Source organism: Stenella coeruleoalba (genome assembly GCF_951394435.1).
Source record: "Stenella coeruleoalba genome assembly, chromosome: 1".
Classification (NCBI taxonomy): Eukaryota; Metazoa; Chordata; class Mammalia; order Artiodactyla; family Delphinidae; genus Stenella; species Stenella coeruleoalba.
In genome coordinates, this window is record NC_137169.1 from 55,212,282 (window position 1) to 55,234,447 (window position 22,166).

The 22,166-nt window shown below is 43.5% G+C and overlaps 1 protein-coding gene across 6 annotated transcripts in view; it reads left to right on the forward strand.

Annotated features, from left to right (window-relative positions):
• CACHD1 (cache domain containing 1) overlaps positions 1-22,166 on the forward strand; it is a 234,753-nt gene that overhangs the window by 141,946 nt on the left and 70,641 nt on the right. For all 6 annotated transcript variants that reach the window (XM_079939148.1, XM_079939149.1, XM_079939150.1 and 3 more), the window contains 3 exons: positions 13,205-13,331; positions 16,126-16,270; positions 17,137-17,353. In XM_079939148.1, the coding sequence (XP_079795274.1) occupies positions 13,205-13,331; positions 16,126-16,270; positions 17,137-17,353 (489 nt within the window). The remainder of the gene's footprint in view (positions 1-13,204; positions 13,332-16,125; positions 16,271-17,136; positions 17,354-22,166) is intronic.

Sequence of the window (22,166 nt, forward strand, 5' to 3'; positions counted from 1 at the left end):
CCTCAAGTCTAACGTCCTACCTGTCAGGAGTTGTTCTCGGCACCGTTGACGTAGCTGGATTTACAAGCCATTTTTGGCAATATTCAGGTGTCTGAGAACTGACTTGCTTGTATTTGAAGTTTTGTGACATTCCACCAGACAGTGGCTGCATCCCAAAATCCACATTCTTGAACACTCATTTGTAATACGAGAGGAGTGGGAGATGGTGGAGGGTGACCTCAGAGCTCCCCCTTTCCCGCCTCTCCAGCTCATGCCCCTTTTCAGAGCAGAATTAATGTGCTTCGTAGGCTATCACATGTCTGATATTTACATCTGTAAGATGTCCAGCCTTAGACTGTGTATAATCCATCAATGGGTCCCTAATTGATAACACAGTTTCAGATTGCCTCTCAGCCTAGCTGGAAACAGACTCGCACAAATTGTAAACCATTCTTAGCTTCATTTATCCAAAACTAGGTCATGTGTCCATCCATCCAACACACATGTGTATTCTTCGTCTTAAAACCATCCCTGCCAGATCTCTACTTTCTAAATTGACTCCTTGCCCCTGAATCCATTCAAATGACTAACGTTTGACAGTGCATGTGTTACATGATGGTGCTGGTCATGTTTTGCTCAGGGTCTTTCCTGCTTTTATCTCTAGTTTCTCACTTTCTCTCTCTCTCTCTCTCTCTCTCTCTCTCTCTCTCTTAAAATTCCTGCTGAGCTATTTTCTTGTGCGTAGCCTGATCCGTAAAGAGAGTTTATTTGAAGAGTCCAAGGAAAGTTGCCTCTTGCTCTCTTGAGTTACACAGTTGAGGTGAGAGTGGAAGTGGGAGTTAGTCTTTCTCGCCAGAAGAAAAGGTGTCTGGACTTTCTTTATTGTATTTGATTTAAAGAGCATTTGAAGTTGCAAACTTCGATCTTGGTCACATTGCCGTCTTCACTGAGAAACAGGATTCACGGGGTGAAAGAGGCGTTTATAAGTCACGTTACAGCAGGAAATGCTGCAGGAGGTACAGGTGGGCACTGGCGGCTATGGACCATGCTGTTAATTTCAGTGGCTTCATTGCTTCCTTCTGTGAACGACAAAGATTGGCTCTGTGCTATAGGTTTTTCACCTTTCTTTAAAATAGCTTGAAAATTATGTATTAAAAATGCTAATACTGGGCTTCCCTGGTGGCGCAGTGGTTGGGGGTCCGCCTGCCGATGCAGGGGACACGGGTTCGTGCCCCGGTCCGGGAAGATCCCACATGCCGCGGAGCGGGTGGGCCCGTGAGCCACGGCCGCTGAGCCTGCGCATCCGGACCCTGTGCTCCACAACGGGAGGGACCACAACAGTGAGAGGCCCGCATACCGCAAAAAAAAAAAAATGCTAATACCAATGCAGTGTAAAGCTGTGTTCTGTCTATAATAAAAGAATAAAAATCAACAAAACTAGGAATTTCTAGGGGTTTTCTTAATGCCTAATTACTCCAGCTTCATGATTGCATTAGTATTATAAAAGATTGGTAATTATTTTTATAACATCTAAAAAACTATTCAGTCACTGAGAAATCTAGATTCTTGAGGTTATATGGTTCCGTTTACATTCATGTGTGTGGGTGTACGTATGTATATACACAAAATTAAGTACACAAACAGAGGGCCCTTTTCTTCACCTTGCTTCCCCTTCAAGCTCTATCCCTATATTGCGAGCTACTTTGAAGTCTCATCTTATAGTTTCTCACAACAACCCTATTACACTGATTTCAGAAGATTTTATTAGCCACATATATTCATTATGGAAAGAGTATATATATACTCTTTCCATAATACCTATGATCATAATGGATACAGCCTGGTTTTTTGTTGTTTGTTTGTTTTTTTACTTAGCAAATGTATTCTGATTTTAAATGATTTTACTTAGCAAATCATTCTTCTGTGTCTATGTAAATAAATATACATCTCTATCATTGTAGCAGTGTGTAATTGTGTAACATTGTTGAAACAACCAATCTATTCCAGTTCAACATTTAGACTGTCCCAGGTTCTCACTATATCATTGCTCCCTGGAGGATCTCAAGGGACCCCTCCACAGTTTCACTTGACCGCTATATAACATTTGGCATGTAAGCTTCTTTTTTGAAACTCTGTCATCCTTAGTTCCTATAAAATTGTCCTGTGCCATTTATCCCCGGACTTCTCTGTCCAGGCCTCTTCATCCTTCTTCTTGAGCTCCTTTTCCCTACAGTGGATGTCCCCACGTGTCCTCTCTTCACCACCTCCCTCTGCTCGCTGAGTGTTATCTCCCTGAATGTTCTCGATGTTTGCAGTACTCCCACTCCTACCACATGCTACTCAATTCTAAATCTCTGTCTCCAGCCCTGGCCTGTTTCTGAGTTTATTTATTGAGGAACCAACTTCAGGGGACACATCTCTCCATGATTATCCTGTAGCTACCTCAAAATTTAAAACAGTCAAACAAACAAGAACACTTTCCTCTAAACTTACTCCCCAATCTGGGTACCCCTCTCCTGGTTACACTGGGAATTCTTCCTTGCCTTTTTCTACCCAGTACTTCAGGCTTTAACAGTTTTGACCAAATGAGAGTGTGAGAGAATGAATATTTGCCGAGTATTTACTATGTACAAGACACCTGGCTAGGCATTTACCTGTGTGTCCCTCTTCCTTCTCATCACATCCAGTGGTGATGTAGGTCTCGTTATCCTTTTTTTTTTAATATTTATTTATTTATTTGGTTGTGCCGGGTCTTAGTTGTGGCAGGTGGGCTCCTCAGTTGAGGCTCAAGGGCTCCTTAGTTGAGGCTCAAGGGCTCCTTAGTGTGGCATGCGAACTCTTAGTTGCAGCATGCATGTGGGATCTAGTTCCCTGACCATGTATCAAACCCGGCCCCACTGCATTGGGAGGGCGGAGTCTTAACCACTGCGCCACCAGGAAGTCCCTCGTTACCCTTTTCATTGAAGGGAAACTTGGCTTAGATTCCATAGTTCAAAGGTGTGTCTTGAATCCCCTTTGTTTTCTCCACTCCAGTACCATAAACGTAAATGTTCATTGCCTTTCTAGAAGATGAATTAATGTAGAAACCACCTCCCAAAAGTTTTCCCTTCTCCTATTCTTTCTCATTTTCAATATATCCTACACACTGTAGGTATTCTGAAAATATCTGCTCCGTAACTCCATTTCTCAAAAACCTCTGATAGTTTACCTCTAAGATAAAGGTGGAAGCCTTTAAAATTCATCTTCTGCTCCTCTTCCTTAAGCCCTCTGAGCTGTATCCTCAGGGAATCCCTTTCATTGTTTCAAATCTCCAGTTTCTATTACTCCTCCATACTTTGCTCTTGTTCGGTAAGAAGCCCTTGTCTGTTGTAGCAGGTTGGGTTTACCAGGAGGCAGACTCTGAGATGGAGGTCGGCAGTCTGTGGGGGAAGGGAAGGAAGCAGGATTGAGCAGTAGGGGAAGATGGGCTGAGATCCAGCCTCAGTGGAGTCCTCAGCCACCCCCAGGGGAGCTGAGAGGCTGGGGTGACCCTTCAGTGTTGTGTTGGCCCAGTTACAACTCTTCATTACTTTGTTCTATGGTACATTCTTATTATAGAATTTTAATGTTTTTTTATATTGAACATCTGTTTGATGCTCTCTTCCTTTTCATTTGTTTTTTGTATGCCAGGTGCTCAATCCAGTGCTTTACCCATAGCAGGTACACAGTAAATGCTTATTGAATGAATAAATGAATGAATAGAACTAGGATTTCCTTTGTACTTTTGTTGTCTCATCTTTGTAATGGAATAACCGAGACTTTTGGAAGGACCTTAGTGAAGAGAAGAATGTAGTCGTGATGTGCTGTAAGTCAGGCCTGGCTTTCTTAGCTTGACAGCAGATCAGCACATATAAATGTCTTAGGTATAGGGAGACTATATAGAGACAGACTATCTAGATGAATAGTATTATTTGCATGAAACTATGGTGATTTCAAACATGCAATGCACACAAGAAAATCAGTCCATTGTTCCTGGGTACCTCATACACCACTATGTACTTTTGTCTTAGTCTTACCATGGATACCAAGGAAAAATGTTTACTCAATATTATAGATGAGAAACAAGCCTAACTACCTAAACTAGATAGGATCTATTAACTGACCTACCTAAAGTCAAACAACAAATTGTTGGTATCGATGTGACTGAACATACATGTCCTGACTCCTTGTCCGATGTGCTCCTTACAGCGGACTGCTTAGGATGAAGGGATTTCTCCCCATTACTGTATTCTGCCTAATAACACTTCAGTCTCTTTTGACCAAACCTATCACCTTCTCTCTTCCCACCCAAACCTCCTCCCCAGCCCGTGTTCCATACGTTAGTTAGCAGCAGCTTCATTTTGTTCCTCACCAAAGCTTGAGACCAGAACCAACCCTGACTCTATCTCTCTCTCTCATAACAAGCTTCTCTCAGGGGACAGCTTTACCGTAGTTACTGTGGCACACACCAGGGTAAATAAGACAGAATTTCTCCCCTCAGAGAGCTCACAACCTTGTCCTATGTGTGTTGAGGGCACTAGGAATGAGGAGAAAAATCAACAGACAAATGGTCGTGATGCAGTGCTAAATGCTGTCATGATAAAGGTAAGCCTGGGGCACTTGGCCCAAATCGTGAGGTTGAGTTGAGTCTTAGAAGACAGTAGGAATTAGGTGACGTGCTTGTGGCAAACACATTTCCCATTTCAGAATCTGTGGAACGTGCCGACCACTGTGGAGGAGGGAATATGATAAGTAACGGAAAATGAAGGTAGCACTAAGCCAGATTTTAATGGGCCTTGTGTATCAGTCTGAGGAGTTTGCTTTGGGTTTGGTTTGGTTTTTGTTTTGATCTGTTTCTTAGCTTGAAGTCAAGCAGCTGACAGACTTTAAGCAGGTCAGGCAAGAAGGCTTTGTGAAGAACGGATAGAAGAGTAGTTAGCCTGGGAAAAGAGAAAACTGGAAGTAGACTAGGTCGTCCAAAAGTGGGAGGGATCGTGGAGAGGGGCCATGGCCTACGCAAGCATGGCCTTATCCAAGATGAGTGGTTAATGGGATGGCAAGAAGCAGAGAGTCCGTGGAGACCACTGTCCATGGCAGAGAAAGTTGAAAGGTCACTGATTGATTGTAAGAGAAAAGGTGAAAGGTCACTGATAACTTAGGAAGGGATAGGATTTAGGGATGGTTCTGCAGATGATAGTTTTTTAAGTTAGAGCAACTTGAAAATATTTATATGCTGAAGACAGAGAGAGAGAGAGAGAGAGAGAGAGAGAGAGAGAGAGTCAGTCTAAGAAGCAAGTGAAGCTAAGGAAACGGACAGGACAACGGAGTTTAACCTCTTGGTTGAGTTGTCCCAGACCTGGCTGATCATCAGGGTCACCTGATGTGCTTTGTCAAAAATGCCTATTCTTGGGGCTTCCCTGGTGGCGCAGTGGTTGGGAGTCCACCTGCCGATGCAGGGGACACGGGTTCGTGCCCCGGTCCGGGAGGATCCCACATGCCGCAGAGCGGCTGGGTCCGTGAGCCACAGCCGCTGAGCCTGCGTGTCCGGAGCCTGTGCTCTGCAATGGGAGAGGCCACAGCAGTGAGAGGCCCGCGTACCACACACACACACACACAAATGCCTATTCTTTGGCCCCCAACCCAGACCTAGTGAATCCGAATGTTGGCTTGGTAAAGCCTGGGAACCCGTAGGCTCCAAAAGCTGATTGTGATGGTCAGCCAGGGTTGAGAACTCCATCTCTGCTAATTTTGTCGTATTCTTTCCATGAGTGTTTGGAAACTACCTTGACCTTTGGGTCCTCTGGGAATGGTCTCTGAGAAAGAAAGAGGGTAGAGCCGTGGATCCTGTGCTGATTTTGGATTGCCCCAGAAATTTGTTCTGGATTATCTGAGCCCATGACCAAGCTGCCTCAACAGAATCAAGGACAGAATGGACTGGTTATTTTACATCCTGTAATTAGCTTAGAATGGACATGATGAACTGTGAGCTTGGAACAGAATCAGAGATTTGTGGATGTCCTCTCCTTAGTATTAGACTAAAGTAAATACAATGAGATGGCTGAGTCAGCTGCCATTAACCTAACTTCGGCAATGGGCTTTAGTGGAAGAATCAGAGGACAGTGTGGCCTGGATCCTATTCCAGGCCCAAAGCTTAAGTAACTCCTCCCTTGGAGCCAGAATATCCTTAGCTATAAAATGATAATAACAGTATCGCTTTGGTAAACCTCCACATTCTGGCTCTTGCTAGCTGTTAAATACTTGGGAAAATTAACCTCTATATGCCTTGGTTTCCTGAATAATAAATAAAACCCACCTCATAGAGTTGTTGTAAGAATTAACTGAGATAATATAAATAAAAGACCTTGCAAAGTGCCTGGCACCTGGTCAAACACTCAATATGCTTGCCCCTTCTGGAACAGCATACACAGTATCCATGAAATATGGCCCCTCCAGAATACGTGGTAAAACGATACTCAGGATGTGAGCAAGGAGTAGGAATTGGAAAGGTGTGATAGGGCATAAGGCTAGAAATTTTGTTTGGAGTCCTCAGGATGTTAATTTATTTTACTTCCCTCCAAAAGGATTGCAGTTGCACAGAGTATTACTGAAAGGTGCTGTGTAATTTCTGGTCTGTTAGGAAAGGATGTGTGTGTTTTTTTTGTTTTTTTTTTTGTTTTTTGTTTTTGTTTTTGCGGTACGCGGGCCTCTCACTGCTGCGGCCTCCCCCGCTGTGGAGCACAGGCTCCGTACATGCAGGCTCAGTGGCCACGGCTCACAGGCCCAGCCGCTCCGCAGCATGTGGGATCCTCCCGGACTGGGGCACGAACCTGCGTCCCCTGCATCGGCAGGCGGACTCCTAACCACTGCGCCACCAGGGAAGCCCAGGATGTGTGTTTTTGTGTGTCTGCACCTCTGTGTGCTTACGACAGCTCCTGTATTTTACATTTGGCAAGCTGTGGGAAGTAGATAGCTCTGTGTGCTTTGCTGAGCAGTGTTGGGCTGGGCATCGGGAAGCCCAAAGTTCCTCGAAGTGGGAGCACAGGCTTTCTGTTACAGGGCATTTTCCCTTTGTCCCTACTTCCGCTGGATAATGCTATTGGGAAAGTCACAGCCCAAATACAGGCGGTTCATAATCCAGCTCTTTCTCATTGGCCTGGTGGGTTAAGTATTAAAGAAGGCAGGCAAGGAGTTTGGGGACGTGGTTGGTTTTGTTTTGACTGGAGAGGCCAATGACATAAGAACTAGTCAGATGTAGATGATAAAATTGGAAGGAAAATATTTGGGGACTGTGGAATCTGGGACCCATATGTTAGAATCATCCACAGACAGTTCAGTACACTGTGTGCAGGCGGATCTTGAGACCCAATAGACAGGAATGCCTAGAAAGAGGAAAGGCACGGTTTTTCAGCTGCTTATCTGATGACAGTTTGTCAAAGAAAAAATAAGCCAATGGGTATGGCAAAATTCTTGGTCTTCACTTATAATTAGCATAGGACATGTAAGTGAGAAATAGTCAGTTGTTGAAGGGGATGGAGAGTTTTGCCTTTAGAGAAACAGGAACCATCACAGGGAGCTCCACATCCTTTAAAGGCCAATATTAAGTTTTCTCCATCATCCTCATTTAAATGTTTCTTGGTGCTGTTTGGACATTTTGCAAAGTATTGAATCACTATTAATAATCTCATAGTACTGACCTACAGCTTCCAAGCAAATAGGAAGTGAGAATCCTCTTCCTTTTTTCTTTCATCAACTTGATAAAAGCTCTTTCTCTCTAGTTGTAAATCCATGTACTTCCTTCCTATTGACCTTCGTTCTTTGCCCTCTTACCACTTTTCTCTGGGTTTCTACAGGGTCTTTGGAAATAGCTTGTCCAAATCTATTACTTTACAGATGTGGAGATTGTGAAATCACATGCCTTGGCCAACATCATCATTCACTGATTCACTCAGCAAATACTGACTGAGTGCTTCCTAAAAACTGGGCTTGTGCCAGGGCCAGGGAATGTGATGAACAAAATTGACTTGGCCCCTGCCCTCCTGGGACTGGCAGCTCCTCTGCATGAGAGACACAAAACAAATAGTGGCAGAAATAAATACACCGAACTTACCAATTTTTGCCATCTATGGCAAAAATTTCCTATGAAGGAAAATACTGGATGCTCTAAGGGAGGATAATAATGGAGGGTGGTCAGGGAAGGTCTCTCTGAGAAGGTGAAGAGTTATTCCATTGCAAAAAGATTGGCATATTTACAGAACTAAAAAGAAATAGCTCTCGGTGTACAATGTAGTGAGTTGAAAAGGGGAAAGGTGAGCCTGGGGAGTAGGAAGGCACCAGATGGTACAGGGCCTGATGGGGTTGGATTTAACACTAGACATGATTATGTGGGAAACCTTTGAACAGTTTTAAGCAAATCAGTGGTGGGATTTGATTTCCGTTTTAGAAAGATGCCTTTGGATACTGGATAGAAAGTTAAACTGAAGGTCAGAGAGCTTGCCAGTCAGAGACGGCATTTTAACCCACGGCTGCTTATTCCCAGCCCGTCTGATTTACCAGGGTATCCCTTCTAGTTCCTAAGAGCCAACCTAAATTAAGTAAAGAGTGCAAAATAGCACTGGGCCCGTGTCCAAATGGCTTTCTTATGCCTGTTCAATTTGACAAAGAAAAAGACACATCAGGCTCACATCTCTAACCAGCTGAGCACCTACAAAATAATTAAGAGGTGTCAGCGCTATAGTTTCTCTCTCAAATAAAAACTCCCTTTGTTATCTAAAATACACTATTGAGGGCTTCCCTGGTGGTGCAGTGGTTGAGAGTCCGCCTGCCGATGCAGGGGACACGGATTTGTGCCCCGGTCTGGGAGGATCCCACATGCCGCGGAGCGGCTGGGCCCATGAGCCATGGCCGCTGAGCCTGCGCGTCCGGAGCCTGTGCTCCGCAACGGGAGAGGCCACAGCAATGAGAGGCCCGCGTACCGCAAAAAAATAAAATAAAGTACACTATTGTTTGACCTCACGCACAGTTCTGAGTGCTGTAATTACCGTCGACTCTACCTTCCAAGCTGTAGCTTGTGTCTGCCATTTTCCAGGTAGACCAGCCCTTGAGGTCGATGGTAAAGCCCATGACATTGGACTCCCAGCTGGTGTGTGCCAGTTTTAGCAGTTCAGCAGTTTGTTTTTTCTCACAAGATTAAATGCTCACTTTAGCCTTATGTCTTATTTCCGTTTTGAAATCGTTCCTTAAGGAGTCAAGTGTCTCCTTAATTGTATTTATTTACACTGTATATTTACAAACTGATGCAACTGATTATTCTGATTGAAAACCATCAACATGTTTATATATTTATTCTTCCTCTTAAGAAGTACTCAGTGCATTTTTTATCTATTCAGTGCCAATTCATTCAGTATGTATCTATGGACATGTAGAAACACTACAGTGTTCTGGAAAGAGCCAGGACTTTGGAGGCAGACACCTAGGTCAAATCATGACTCTGCCCTTATGACTCTGAGCAAGTTAGTTCTTTATCTGTAAAATGGGTATAATAGCAAACTCATAGAGTCTTTATAAAACATCAAACTGTGTATAAAACTAGTTTGTGGGGCTTCCCTCGTGGCGCAGTGGTTGAGAGTCTGCCTGCCGATGCAGGGGACACGGGTTCGTGCCCCGGTCCGGGAAGATCCCACATGCCGCGGAGCGGCTGGGCCCATGAGCCATGGCCACTGAGCCTGCGCGTCCAGAGCCTGTGCTCCGCAGCGGGAGAGGCCACAGCAGTGAGAGGCCTGCGTACCACAAAAAAAAAAAAAAAAAAAAAAAACTAGTTTGTATGATGCTTAATAAATTTACACTATTATTAAATCAAATTTATTGAGGAATAATTGACATCTAATAAACTTCACATGTTTAGCATATACAGTTGATATGTTTTGACATGTATAGTCCCATGAAATCATCCGACAAGCAGGCTTTTTCTCTCTCCATTTACCTATTTTTGTACTGGTTCCATTGGCAGTAATGTTGGGAGAAGGGAGTGTTTATCATTTTTAAACATATTTAGAATTATGATTGCTCTATATTGATTTATTTAATCATTGCTCTATGTTTAATTTATGTTTAATTGGATTTGGCATTAGAGGAAAGTAAGATTTTAGAATTTATCAAACAAAAGTATCAAAACATTCGAGAAATAGTACTTCCATGCAGATCTTCCCAGTCTGTATGCTGCAGATATCACGCAGAGTATGCGCCTTGATGTGAAAAGTACTGGGAATCTCTGCTTCAGGGGTAACAGACAAGGGTCAGATATAGATCTCACCCTCAAGGATCTTTGAGTCTAGGGATGGAGGATCCAACAGTTTCCTGTTAGGACAGTAATTCTAGCTAGAAGGTGGGAAGAGGTAAAATGCTGGAGGATGTCAGAGGGTGTGATGAACTTCTGTCCTGGGGTTCGGGTTCAGCTTCAGTAAGGAAAAAACATTCATTGCCTCCTTCACGTGTGTCTGTCTGAGATCGGTGTGCAGAGCAGTTTAGACAGATACAGACCCTGCCCGTTGATAACTTACAGCCTAGCACTGTGCAGCGTGGGCTCACAGGTTGGGCGTCTGCCCAGGTTTTCTTCCTGGACAGCTTCCAGCATTTCTGAGGAAAGAGTGAGTGTGTGGGACCCCAGCCCAAGTGATCCAGTGGTCAGAACGCCTAACTGACTCCTATGAATGGGGGAAGACCCCTCTGGGTTCTCTGCATAGATAGTAGGGCTATCATCCACCTCCACCTCTAAGTCAGGAGGGGCCTGCCTGGGGTGCACACCACAATGATAGATTGAAGGCTTCTGGGCCCTGGGGTCCTCATTACCATCATAGCCGTCATCTTCTGCTAGTGCTGAATAACAGATGAAATTTAATCAGATACCAAAGGAGTTCTCAGCGGGAGGGTTTGAGGAACCTTGCCCAATACTTAGGCTCTAGTGCTGGAATGGAACCAGAATGATCTTTTGTGGTGAGACTAAATGTATCACGCACTATGTGAATTCTGATTTATTTTTAAAACATTCTTGCTCTCATTGGCTCCCCTTTTAATAGTCTCACTGTAGCCTGTTTATTGTTACAGATGTTACTTTTAAATGAGGTCACCGAGCTTTCCTTTCTCCCAAAGGCGGTGTTTGCCTTTTTATTGCTGGGTTGGCAGGGCTGCCTGGAGAAGAGCTAATGTGAGATCAAGGTTGAGCTTCAGACTCCCAGGAGACAAGGCAGAGAAAAACCCTCTTCCGTGTTTACATGCACTCACGTCAGCTTTGGTCCCCGGAGAGAGAGTGGTCGCCTGAGTCCAGGTGATGACCTTGATAAGGCTGGCTGGCAGAGTGGAGAGAGGGGATGGGCGTTGTGGTCATACACTGGCTTGACTCCCTTCTTGTCCACTGTGAAACCTCAAGCAAGTCAACAAACCTCTCTCAGCCTGTTTCCTCATCTGTAACTTGGGGTTAATAACTGTTTACTCCTAGGATTTGTGTGAGGCTACAATGTGCTATAGCTCCTCGGTGTGTGTTGGGCAGGGTAACTGCTGAATATTTTTGAAGGCCTCCACATGGTACATTTTACACAGTGTGGTTGGAGGACCACTGCCCAAACTGGGCTTGCCACTGATGTTCGCAAATTCGCTTTGATTGAACACACCCACACGTTCCTTTATGGATGTCTGTGGCTGCTTTCCCACCACAAGGCAGTGTTGGGTAGTTGGAACAGAGACCATATGGTCTGCAAAGCCAGAATCACTGACCACCTGGCCCTTTACAGAAGCTTGCTGACCCCCAAGCCAGACTAAAGGATGGCCATGTGTTGGGGACTTCCCTGGTAGTCCAGTAGTTAAGACTCCACACTTCCACTGCAGGGGGTGTGGGTTCGATCCCTGGTCGGAGCACTAAGATTCCCACATGCTGCGAGGCACGGCCAAAGGAAAAAAAAAAAAGGATGGCTTTGTGGCATTCAGAGCTTTATATATATGTTTTTGCCAAATACACCTCATGCTTTCTCGTTTTGCTCCATTTCCCTCTATATAATTCTTCTGATATATTGCTTATTACAGGAGGGCTTGTTTTCTGCTCATCTTTGTATCTCTTGCAACATGTAAAGCAGTACCCTACACATAGTAGTGTGTAATACATAAATGAAGTGGTGTGGAGTAGAGTGAAGGGGCATCAGAGAAGAGAGAAAGACTTCATGGAGCTTTCGGGACAGTATTGCGCACAGTAAGGTGGCTGCCACCCCAGCTGCAAACCAGTGGCAGGGATGCAGTACACTTAGGAAGGGAGGCAATACCAACTGATGTAAAGAACACAGGAGCCAGGACACCCAGATTTGAATCCCAGCTCAGCCAGTTCCTGACAAGGCCTCAGCCAATTTGCTTAAGCTCTGTAAGCATATTTTCTCAACTCCAAAGTAGGGAATAATAATACCAGCTTCTGCTTTGTGACCACCTAGAGGGGTAGGATAGGGAGGGTGGGAGGGAGACGCAAGAGGGAGGAGATATGGGGATATATGTATATGTATAGCTGGTTCACTTTGTTATAAAGCAGAAACTCACACCATTTTAAAGCAATTATACTCCCATAAAGGTGTTAAAAAAATAATAATACCACCTTCATCCTAGGGTTGTTTTATGGATTAAATGAGATAACGTGAGGGAAGGCCTCTATTCCTATGCTGCCATGTTGGAATCATTCTGTAAGCTCTTCCTGAATGATTGTGGTTCTCATTTTTCAAGTACTATCCATGCTGTTTCCCTCACTGTGAAGTGAACAAGGTCAAGGTCACAGGTCTAGTCCCTCGGGAGACTAGCCTATTAATATTACCGTTTTCCACAGTTAGAGAACATACTCCAAGCCAGCAAGTATACACTGGCTTAACAGGGACCAGCCCAGTGAGGAGAGAGATGAATGCAAATGAATCATTTATGCCGAAAAAATAATTCACGACATATAGTGTCACTGTACAATGTTAAGAGTGATTGCTTCGCTTGACTGAAACATTCATTACATTTCCTATTCATGGGGTATTTTTTTAAGGGACAGAAAGAAAATGTTGAGTAGAAAATTTACAGCTTTATACCTACTGGGATTTCTTCATAGTACAAACCATTTATGCAAAACAGATGCCCGAGGCACAGTGCCTGTGTGCACCTGTGGACTTGTTGGTTATATGTCTTTTCCCCACTCCTCCAGTTCTTGCAGACAACCTGAAATCCAACCCTGGAATTAAGTGGCAGTATTTCAGTTCAGAAGAAGGAATTTTCACTGTTTTCCCAGCACACAAGTTCCGGTGTAAGGGCAGCTATGAGCATCGCAGTAGGTACGTTGACTTGCTTGCCAAAGTTTTAATTACTGCTTAAGAGTAATCTGTATAAAATATAGACTCCCCATTCATACACACAGCTCTGCCTCCAAACTGTGGTTTCAGAAACTTATCCTGAAATGATTTCATTATTTAACATATGTGGGTGTAGAAATGCCTGGGAAGGCAAACGATGAAGCCTGGAACTTTTTCAGAACTATCTAACAAGCCAAGTAAAACAAGTATTTACTAAGAAATAAAAAATTTTGAAGCACCCAGTCTGTTTTGAGTTTCAGACACCTTCGTTGAGAGACAAATGATAATACCTTCTCTCAAGGGCAGTGCTAGAAGACTTTACAGCATAGCTCAGAATAGAGTTTGTGATTCTCAGCTTTCCTTTCTGGGATAACATGCTTGGCCATCCTTTTGAAATGTACATGCAAATCTCAGCTACTAGAAGTCTTAAGGTTGTCCAGAAAACACTGGATCGAGGGTCCTTAACATGCTGCTTTTCTCAGGAAATGACTTGAGATGCTACCACTTAGCTAGAAGGGCGGTAATGGTGAGATGATTTCTAGGACAACACTCATCAATTTACAGAACCCCTTAGGCAAAGATGCTTTCCTTTTTAACCCCCCAGTTTCGCTTTTGCAGTGTTAGATGTTTGATGCCAGAACTTCTGGAACTAGTGCAAGATGCCTGCTTTCCATGCCACATTTTTTGAGACTAAACCACCAATTTAGCTTCTTTCCATCTTTGTTTTAAATTATATCTATTCACTAAACTTATTGTGATAATCACTTCATGATGTTTGTAAGTCAAATCATTATGCTGTACACCTTAAACTTATACAGTGCTGTATGTCAAGTACATCTCAATACAACTGGAAGAAAAAAATAAATAAATTGTATCTAAAATTTTCCCCAAGGAAAATACTACTTCTGTGCTTTTCCTGAAGGACCTTTGTATCATTTGTATAGTTTCTTCCGTTCCCTCCCTAGACGGCATGGTGAAGACTTGAGCATCTGGGAGACTGTTCCAGAATCCATGACCTTGGGTTCTCGTCTGACTCATCTCTCAGGAGAGGCCAAAGACATCATAAACCATCTAATTCTCATTTACTTCTAAGAAGATAGATTAGATGGCATTCTGCTTTTAATGAATCACCTGTGAGGGATGGTCCAAAAGGAAAAGCAGCACCTCGTCACAAATCGGCATTCACCCACACTCGGGAGGTTTCACGAATCTCTACCCTAAATACGCATTAAATCAATCCTCAAGCCTCTGTTTCCTTGACTAAGTAATCCGAGTTCCTCTCCTCGTAGATTGCTGTCGCCGTCTCTTGACCTGTCCTCTCACCTCTGAGGCTTTTGCAAGGTCTCCACATCCTTTGAAGTGTGGAGTGGGTTTGCAGAGCGTATCAGAAAGGAGCCAATTGCACTATGAGGACCGCCCCAGATTGTACATATAATGCTGCTATTTATGTATCCCAGTAAAGCAGTTTTTAACAGTTTATTGTGACAGTGTGAACACATATTCTGCTCTTCATTTATGTTGAGTTGAATTGGAAAGGAGGGGGTATGCCGTTTAAAAAAAAAATCTACTCATCTAGCTTGGAGGACTTAAAAGTTCAGTATTCGACCTGCTTGTCAGTGTCGGGATAGACAGATTTCCTTATTTTCTGTTGCCTCTTTCGCTTCTGTAGCCACCGCTCTTGGATTTTTTTTTATCCAATTTCCCTACTTGGCTGAATGGTATTGACTAGTGAAAATATGGTAGTGCTTTAGTATTAATGTAGGACTTTTGGCTTGAGAACAATTAGTGTAAACTTGGCCCAATTTTGAGTTTTTTTGGTACTTTGCCTGTATTTTTTAATTTGTGCCCAGGCTTTTGTGACTCAACTGGCATCTAACATTTCACAGAACACGCTAGTGTTTTAGGGGTGTCGATAAAGGAGAGAATTCTCTCGAGGCTGATTTGCTCTCTTAAGCTCCCTCTAATTTGTTCCAGCTTTAAAACTGTGAATAGAGACCTCATTAAGCCTCTTCTCACAAACCTGCCCGCACCGCACACTAGCAGAAGGTTGCTTTGGTGGGAGGCACCTCCACCCCTTTGGCGTTCCCCCCCACCTCCACCCCTTTTCTTAATGTTGGCAAACAAAAACCTGGCAAGAAGAGTGGCTGTCACTGGCTTGGACAAATCTGATGCCACAGTTTTAAATGCTCGGATAAGGGGCCTTTTGGTGGCTGACCTGTGTAAATTGTTTCAGTATAGAAAGGAAAAGGGCCCTCCTAGCAGTGGCTTTTGTCTGGGGAGAGAGAAACCAGACCAGCTATTCAAAGCTGCTCAGCGTGCTCACAGATGACAGGCTGCCTCCGTGTTAGCCAAGCCCCACTCTAAATCTGCAGAGGACCCCCGCACTGGCTGGTGGACTTTTTTCTCCCTGCTATTCTGTCTCTGCTGCCCGGGGGGCCACCAGTTCCATTTCCAGGGAGGGTGGACTTTCACATATGCTGCAAAAGCCAGCCTTCCAAAGGCTTTGCTTCTTAAATCCTTCTCCCGGTTGCTTTAATCTTTGGAAGGCAGAAGTCACCGATCCCTGTTCCGCAGACGCACGCTGTTGTCTTGAGGTCTTGTTTTCAGTGCACCAGAATAGTTTCTCGTTCCATGCTGGTCTCTCCATCCTTGTGCCAAACCCCCAGAAACACAGGGAGGCCAGCGTGCCTGCCCATATGTAGCACTCATAGCCGTGTGAGGTTGAGGCCTTTACTCTAAACCAGGACTGACCCCAGAGAGCTTCTCCCCATTCTAGACCTATCTACGTCTCCACTGTCCGGCCGCAGTCAAAGCACATAGTAGTGATCCTGGACCACGGGGCTTCCGTCACAGACACCCAGCTTCAGATTGCCAAGGACGCTGCCCAGGTCATCCTCAGCGCCATCGATGAACACGATAAGGTGATGATGACCCCAGTGACCCCCCCCCACCCCATTGGCATTGGGTCTTTCTTGAATACCTTTTTAAAAGTACTTTATGTTTTACGATATGTATTTTTCAATCCACCTTTAAAAATGACTTTGAGAAAAGAGAGTGCTGTAGTTTTTATTCTCGTATTTAAGGAAGCAGCTGCCAGCCCTAGTTCCAAATCTCTTTATAAAACCATCCCCACCAAACTGAGTCTTGCACTTCCTGAATGGCCCTGCCTAGACTTCTAATTAGCTGTGACTTTCACACTGGAAATTATACTAAGGAGGAACAGGGCTAGGGCTTGGACACTGGTGGATGACTTGTCTTTATCTCAAGATTGATGGGAGGCAAGGGAGAAAAGAAGGCTGCTAGAGGTTTACTAATCTCTAGGATACCTCAGAGATAGGCGTGTTTACAACTAATGATAATCTATTGCCTGTAGGCATTTTCTGCTTCATCATTTTGACTTTTCCACCTCCTAAGGTTTTACTCACTAATCTAGTTTAAAACACACACCCCATGCCTTTACCGTCACCGCCACCTCCAGTCGGAGAATCCAGACGATTAGTACTTGCCAAGATTTTTATGTGTGCGAAATACTGTTTTTAATGTTCTAGATGAACACCGTACTGCTGACTTCATCTTGGAACAAAAGCCAAATTCTAGGGTCCCTGTCCCTTACCAATCCTGAATTAATCTTCTTCAAATTTGATAGGTCGATGCCTCTAGGCATTTCTTTTTAAACTCTCCAAAACTGTTCGGTAGGACTTGTCACTTTGGGCGCTCTTCTGAAATGTAAAAAACCTTTCCCTGGCAGAATAACAAGGTCTGTTTGTCTGTTTGTTTTGCCCTCCAGATCTCCATGCTGACTGTGGCAGACACCGTCAGGACTTGCTCACTTGACCAGTGCTATAAGACATTTCTGTCTCCAGCCACCAGTGAGACAAAAAGGAAAATGTCCACCTTCGTCAGCAGTGTCAAGTCTTTGGACAGCCCTACGCAGCACGCGGTGGGATTTCAAAAGGCATTTCAGCTGATTCGAAGCACCAACAATAGCACCAAGTTCCAAGCAAGTAAGTGCCTTTGCTCACTAATAAATCAGTTGCTCATAAACTAACAGATAGAGGATGGCAATAGAAATATATTGTAAATTGATCACATAACTATGTCTAGAGGGATTTTTTTCTAAATTGACGGGATAAAATTTTCTTGTGTTGTCATAATGGTCATCTAATACTAGGATCTTACTAGATTTTCTCATCTTTTCCAATCAAAGGTACTTAGTCTGCACGATTTCTTTACTCCCTGAGCCTCTTCTTCCTGCGCCTTTATTAGGAACATATCCCCGTTTATTTCCCAGGAGAATATCCACATCCTTTTTGATGCTAATTGTCAGCCTCTCCTCCTCAGTGACTTAGAGTGGCTGTCTGCTCGTGCGCATGTGCTCAGAAACGGGGCAGCCGGAATTCTTGCCTCGATCCTTCCTTCTTCTAACCAGCTGTCATTTAGATGAGCACAGCCCTTCAGATGTACAAAGGCACTCTAATTTAATTTTCATGTGTTAAAGAAAATCTGGAATTAGGATGCCTGCTAAAGTAAAGGGAAGGATATTTGAAATAAGATACATGCTTTGAAACTACTGAAAGGAACCTATGTCATTTTCTCTTTTATATTCGAAAATCTGTTTGTAGGTTGTTTTTTTCAATGAACATATCCTATTGAGATAAACTTAAAGAACTATTTTCAAGCTCTTCAGTGTGTCTGCATTAAAACTAAGCCCACATTGATAAATGCACAACTTAGTGCCTGGCACATGGTGGGCCCTTGAAAGACAGAAGCTACTGTAATTATTACAGCTAATGATGGTAAATGGCGTATCAGTTTTACGTTTCTGTGTATTGTTAGCTCACAGTTTATTGTCTCACAGTTTCCGTGGGTCAGGAGTCCATGAGTTGCCGAGCCGCTTCTCTGTTTAGGACTGCACAAGGCTGCATTCTAGGTGTCAGCCAAGTCTGTGGATTCATTGAGGGTCAGAGTCCTCTTCCAAGCTCAACGGTTGGCAGAATTCATTTCTTTGCAATTGTGAAACGCATGTCTACTTGTTTCTTCAAGGCCAGGAGGAGAGCATCTTTTTTTCAAGCCCCTGACTTCGGGGAAGGCTTGGACCCTCTTTTAAAGGCCTTGTCTAACCTAATCAGGCTTACTCTCCCTTTTGATTTAAACAGATTACTCTCCCTCATGGTTAGCTTATTAAGACCTTCATTACGTCTGCAGAATCCCTCCATCTTTGCCAAATACATAGCACAGTCACAAGAATGATATCCCATCACCTTAGCCACATTCTATTGGCCAGAAGCAAATTACTGGTCATGCCCACACTCAAGAGGAGGGAGTCATACAAGGGTGGGGGTCATTGGGGTCATCTTAGAATTTTGCCTGCCAGCCTTGGCAAGCACCAGCTATCCACAGACCAATATTACAGGATGGCTGAGTGTAAAGTTGTCCATAGTTCAATAAGGCCAAAGGATAAGGCTGACCTCTCAAGTGTTCAAGACAGATTGGCTAGTTGGTCAGTGCCATTCACCTGTGGATGCCGTTTACCAGCTGCCATCCGGCTGTCGGCATTCCTCACCAGATGTGCTCTTTTTACTTGATTCTTCAGCCATCAAACCATCTTTAGAGATGAAGTCCGATTTCGATGATTATTACACTGTTTAAGTAATGAAGAGATATGTTATACTGGCAGCAGCCAGGCAGTGAGTGTGTCAGGTGAGCTCGAGGTAAGGTAATGAGGATTGTTTGGGGAGCACAGGAAGCTAGAGAGCGCATGCTCTATCAAGGAGGCAGCTGCTCTCCTGTTCAGCCTCTCGTTGCCTTGCAGGAATGCCTATCCAGTGTTGCCAGATATTCTGTTTTAAGAGAAGCCAGAAATCTGGATCTTTATGTGAAACCCCTTCATTTTCAAATGTTGTCATTTGTTCCAGCTTTAAAACTGTGAATAGAGACCTCATTAAACCTCTTCTTACAAACCTTCCTGCCCTGCACATTAGCAGAAGACTGCTTTGACAGGAAACGTTTCTCCTCTGGGTTTTGGGGGTTTTTCTTAATGTTGGCGAGCAAAAACATGGAAAGGAGAGTGACCATCACAGATTTGGACACATTTTGATGTCTTTTTTCTCAATGCTCAGAGGAGTCTTTTTTAGGCCAAGTAAGATATGTCTAAAGTTTAGCTCACAGACCTCCACTTTACAACTTCTACTGGCAGTTCAAAGAAAAAAGAACCCAAATTAAATTGCATAAAGAAACACATCAGGAATTAGTATTACCCAGTTTATTAAGGAGAGGTTTGAGCTGCTCTCCAGCAATGTTGCACAGTGGTTAAGTATGTGGGTTTTGAATTTCAACCAATGTGTGTTCAAATTCCTACTCTGAAATTTTTCTAAACTTGTGTGAATTATTTGATTTCTCCAGGTCTGGTTTCCCCATCTGCAAACTGGGTGTGATAATAAGATCCAGGGCTCCATCATAAATATTAAATAAATATTAGCTGTGGTTATTATGATATTCTGTTTCCTTCAAGACTTCTAGCTCTGGGGACTTCCCTGGCAGTCCAGTGGTTAAAGATTTTGCCTTCCAATGCAGGGGGTACGGGTTCGGTCCCTGGTTGGGGAGCTAAGATCCCACGTGCCTTGTGGCCAAAAACCAAAACATAAAAAACGGAAGCAATATTGTAACAAATTCAATAAAGACTTTAAAAATGGTCCACATTAAAAAAAAAAATATATATATATATATATATTTTTTTTTTTTTTTTTTTTAAAGAAAATGCCTTCTAGCTCTGGCTAAAGGAGAGCGGATACCCTAGACATCCTAAGTTGACCCCAAGCCCAAAGACGGTCAAGGACCATTAGTAGCCTTGGCTACAGCATGGTGTGAGGGGTCTATGTACTCCTCATAGGAGCTTGTACTCTACATCATTACTTGTGTTCACTCCACAGGCAATTATTTAGCATCTACTGTATACCTGGCACTGTTTGAAGGCAGTGGGATAGGATTATTCCAATGAGTCTACCCTGTAGGGTTATTGTAAGGATTAGTCTGTGAATGACAGTAAGGTATCTGCCCCACATTGGTGGTCATATGAACAGAAGCCACATGGCATATATCATGGTGGCTTTGTCCTGATTTGCTTTGTACTAATCAGAAAATCTAAAACTTTTATCCAGTGCTGGCTCTTTTTCAATCCCATGGTAGATCTGTAACTGATACCATCGACCCATTTGGATTGTTTGTTCTGGGTTTGTCTGGGGGATAACTGGTTGGGGAGGGTCATTTTGTAGCAGAAGGAATAAGATGGCTGGGAGTGGGAATCTAATGGCATGGGCAAAGCCCAAATTTGACTTGTTCTCCCCCCTTTGATACTGACCACAAAGAATGCTAGTGGCTTAGGCAGGGACTTGTCAAACGGAGAGGGTTGCATTTTCTTCCAGGTACATGCTATGTCTTTGCCCTGCCCCAAGTCCCTATAATTACTCTATCCCTAACATTACTAACCACAAGGCTTAATGTTCCCATGAGCGACTAGAGAGGGGATATCCTAGCAAGTAAAAAAATAAATCAGACCAAATTTGGCAGGTCTGATACCTAAAAATAGAAAAATAACTCAATTTTGCCTAAGGATAGGGCAGGAGTAGAGTCAGTGGCTGGGCAGAGACAGTGAGGATGCTTGCAGAGTGTATGTCTTATTGTTGGGACGGAAAGAAAATACACTTGGCGACTAAAGGAGCTGCAGGCTGCAGGGCCTTCTGGTTTTCCAGTTGTGGACCTGTGCCTAAAACCAGCTCTCAGTGACAGCGTGTTTTATCCAGAATCATAAAGCCAAGTAAGAAAATTCAAGAGTTCATTTTAGGTCAGTCTTGCAGGTGTCCAGGAATTTATCACACATAAGTGACAGACCACAGGGCGATGGCTTGTTAGCTTCATGGTATATCTGTATTCTACCTGCTAGGGTCAAGTAGTATTTTCCAGTCTGAAGCTTAAGTGAGCTGTTTAGCATCCTAAAAAAAATAATTTACAGGACTGTATTTTCAACACTGGAAAAAGATTGACATCTAGTTTAAGACCGCGATATTCCCTAGCATATGATATTTTTATACATCAGCTTTCATATCTTAATTTCTGATGAAAAAATATGTAATTTAAATTTGCAGTTAATATTTATTAGAGAATTGTTCAAGCATCAAAATTAGCTTTAAGACTTGCTTATATATTAAGTCTTAGTAGTAATTATTCAATTCTGCATAATAAAGGCTGTTGCAGTGTCTAAAATGGAAATTTACAAACGGAAGAAAATTCTGTCATTGTACCCTCATAATTGTTAGGATAATTTTTTAAATTATCTGTTCCTGGGTAGTAAATTACCCAACACTCACTGGCTTAAGGCAATAAACATTTATTATCTCAGTGTCTGTAGGTCAGGAATCTGGGCACAGCATGGTTGGGTGCCTCTGGCTAAAGGTATCTCATGAGGTTGCAGTTAAACTGTTGTCCACAGCTGCTGTCATCTCATAGTTCAACTTGAGAAAGGTCTGCTTCTAAGTTCACTGACATGGTTGCTGGCAGATTCGATTCTGAAGGCCTCAGTACCTTGCCTCTCCATGGGATAGCTCACAACATGCTCTCTGGCTTCCCCGAGAGAGAGCACACAGGTGGAAGCCACTGTCTTTCTGTAACCTAATCCATCTCTTGACACCCTGTGACCTCTGCTGCATTCGGTTCACAAGAAGCCGGTCATTAAATCTAGTCCACATTCAAAGGGAGACCACACAGGGATGTGAATATCAGGAAGTGAAATCGTTGGGGGACCAACCTGGAGGTTGCCTACCC